This window comes from Rutidosis leptorrhynchoides, chromosome 9, assembly GCF_046630445.1.
Source record: "Rutidosis leptorrhynchoides isolate AG116_Rl617_1_P2 chromosome 9, CSIRO_AGI_Rlap_v1, whole genome shotgun sequence".
In the NCBI taxonomy this organism is placed as follows: Eukaryota; Viridiplantae; Streptophyta; class Magnoliopsida; order Asterales; family Asteraceae; genus Rutidosis; species Rutidosis leptorrhynchoides.
This window is the reverse complement of record NC_092341.1, coordinates 269335421-269337315: the sequence shown is the minus strand read 5'-3', so window position 1 is coordinate 269337315 and position 1895 is coordinate 269335421. Positions and strand designations below refer to the sequence as shown.

General features: G+C 39.6%; 1 protein-coding gene across 1 annotated transcript; it reads right to left on the bottom strand.

Annotated features, from left to right (window-relative positions):
* Positions 1-410: 410 nt before the first annotated feature.
* LOC139868755 (uncharacterized) lies at positions 411-1277 on the bottom strand. The gene has a single exon (XM_071857097.1). It carries the CDS (start codon positions 1275-1277, stop codon positions 411-413), a length of 867 nt encoding a protein of 288 aa, XP_071713198.1.
* Between the last annotated feature and the right edge of the window lie 618 nt (positions 1278-1895).

The following is a 1895-nucleotide window of genomic DNA, read 5'->3' as shown; positions in this document are numbered from 1 at the left end:
TCCGTTAGCTCTTGACTTATGGTCTAAGATTCGTGGTTGGGTCGATCTCAACATCCCTATTTCACCATCATGGGCTTCTTGGTTCGATTGGTATAATAATATGCGTCTCACCGCCGACGCTAAGATCAAGCTCTACGTGATTGTCGGTGCTACTTTGTGGCATATTTGGAGATTTCGCAATTCGGTGCTTTATGGTTCGCCTAGATTGAAAAAATATATTTTGTTCGATTCCATAAGAAATTTTTCTTTTAATTGGATTGTTAGTAGAAGCAAATGTAATTGTAGTTGGAACTCATGGCTTGTTAAGCCATTGTAATCGTTTTTACCCCCTTCCTAGTGTCTTACTAGGAGGGTGTGGTTGTGTTTGTTAATAATATTTCGCAGTTCCAAAAAAAACAAAGAGTACTACTCTATTGACAAAATAGAAATGGATTTTGATCCCACACGTATGCTTGCAAACCGTGCACCAACTTGAGACTTGAAGCCCAAAGAAAGACCTTCAACTTGATATTACGAACAATAATTGACCGGCAAGTGAATTTACCATTAAAAATGAAGTCGTTTCTAGCCATCCAAATGGCCCACATGGTAGCGGGTCCGATCAACTTCCAAAATTTCGAAGCCTTAATGCCCATTCCATAAAACCAATCAAAAGAAAAGTCGACTATAGACCTTGGAATAATCCACCTTATGTTCCACCATCGAAACAAATCCGATAATATACTAGAAGACCATTTACAATGAATTAAAAGGTGATCAATGGTTTCTATATCGGTCATACAAAAAACACAAAGCGTAGAGACATTGGGAGGCAGAATGCTTCTACTAGCAAGAATATCTCTAACGGGAATACATTGCTTAATAGCGAGCCAATGGAACACCATAATCTTGAAAGGAACGTTATTACCCCAAATAATTTTAGGCCACACGGGAGGGGGCAGACCACTCGATTGAACCAGAATATTTATGGCGTCGGCAACAGAGAAGGTAGCACCTGGGCTTGCTGTCCAAATAAGTTGATCCACACCCGATTCGTCCAACCAAAAACGAGACAGAAACAAATGCAGTTCTTGGGCCTTGCTTGGGTTAAAATTGGAAAGCGACAATGGAAGATGGAAATTCCATCCTAACTGATGTGCATCCAAGTTAGAAGGAAACCGAAACCGATTAACACATTGGTTCTTTTGTTCACAAATGAAGAATAAAGAAGGAAAAACATCCTTCAAAATACACCCATCCGCCCAAGAACCATACCAAAAAAAGGATGCTTGCACCATCTCCTAACTTCCACATCCAAACATTAGGACCAACAATACATTGAGCGGGATCATTCTTTTGAAGATTTATCAAATCTCGCCAAATGGGAGAGAGTTAACAATTTTGTAACGAAGCCACATTATTCATTAATTTACCACGAAAAGAAGGGCTAAAAGAAGTAACGACGATGGACTTCCATAAACTTTGATGGTTTGAGTTTAACCGAACCCACCATTTGGCTAGCATCGCGAGGTCTTTAAGCCGAAATGGAGTAATACCTAAACCACCGAGATCCTTAGGCAAGCACATCGAATCCCATTTGACTAAACAAGTTTTCTTTTTAAGACAATCACCTCCCCAAAGAAAGTTCGTACGGTATCTTTCGAGTTGCTTTATAATAGCTACCGGAGCTTTATATAAAGACATATGATGAAGAGGTAGATTGGAGATAACCACGTTAATCATAACAAGATGCCCCCCCGAAGGAGAGACATCTACCTCTCCACCTGGCTAGTTTCCTTTTGAATTTTGTTATGATCGGATCCCACATTGAAATTCTATCTCTACTAATCCCAATTGGAATACCAAGATATTCAAGGGAAAAACGCCAACTTTACAATCCAAAATAGCCTAGTAAG

What these genes read in the sequence shown, in the direction of transcription:
- LOC139868755 (XM_071857097.1), bottom strand. Translation starts at nt 1,277, where the DNA reads ATGGTGCAAGCATCCTTTTTTTGGTATGGTTCTTGGGCGGATGGGTGT.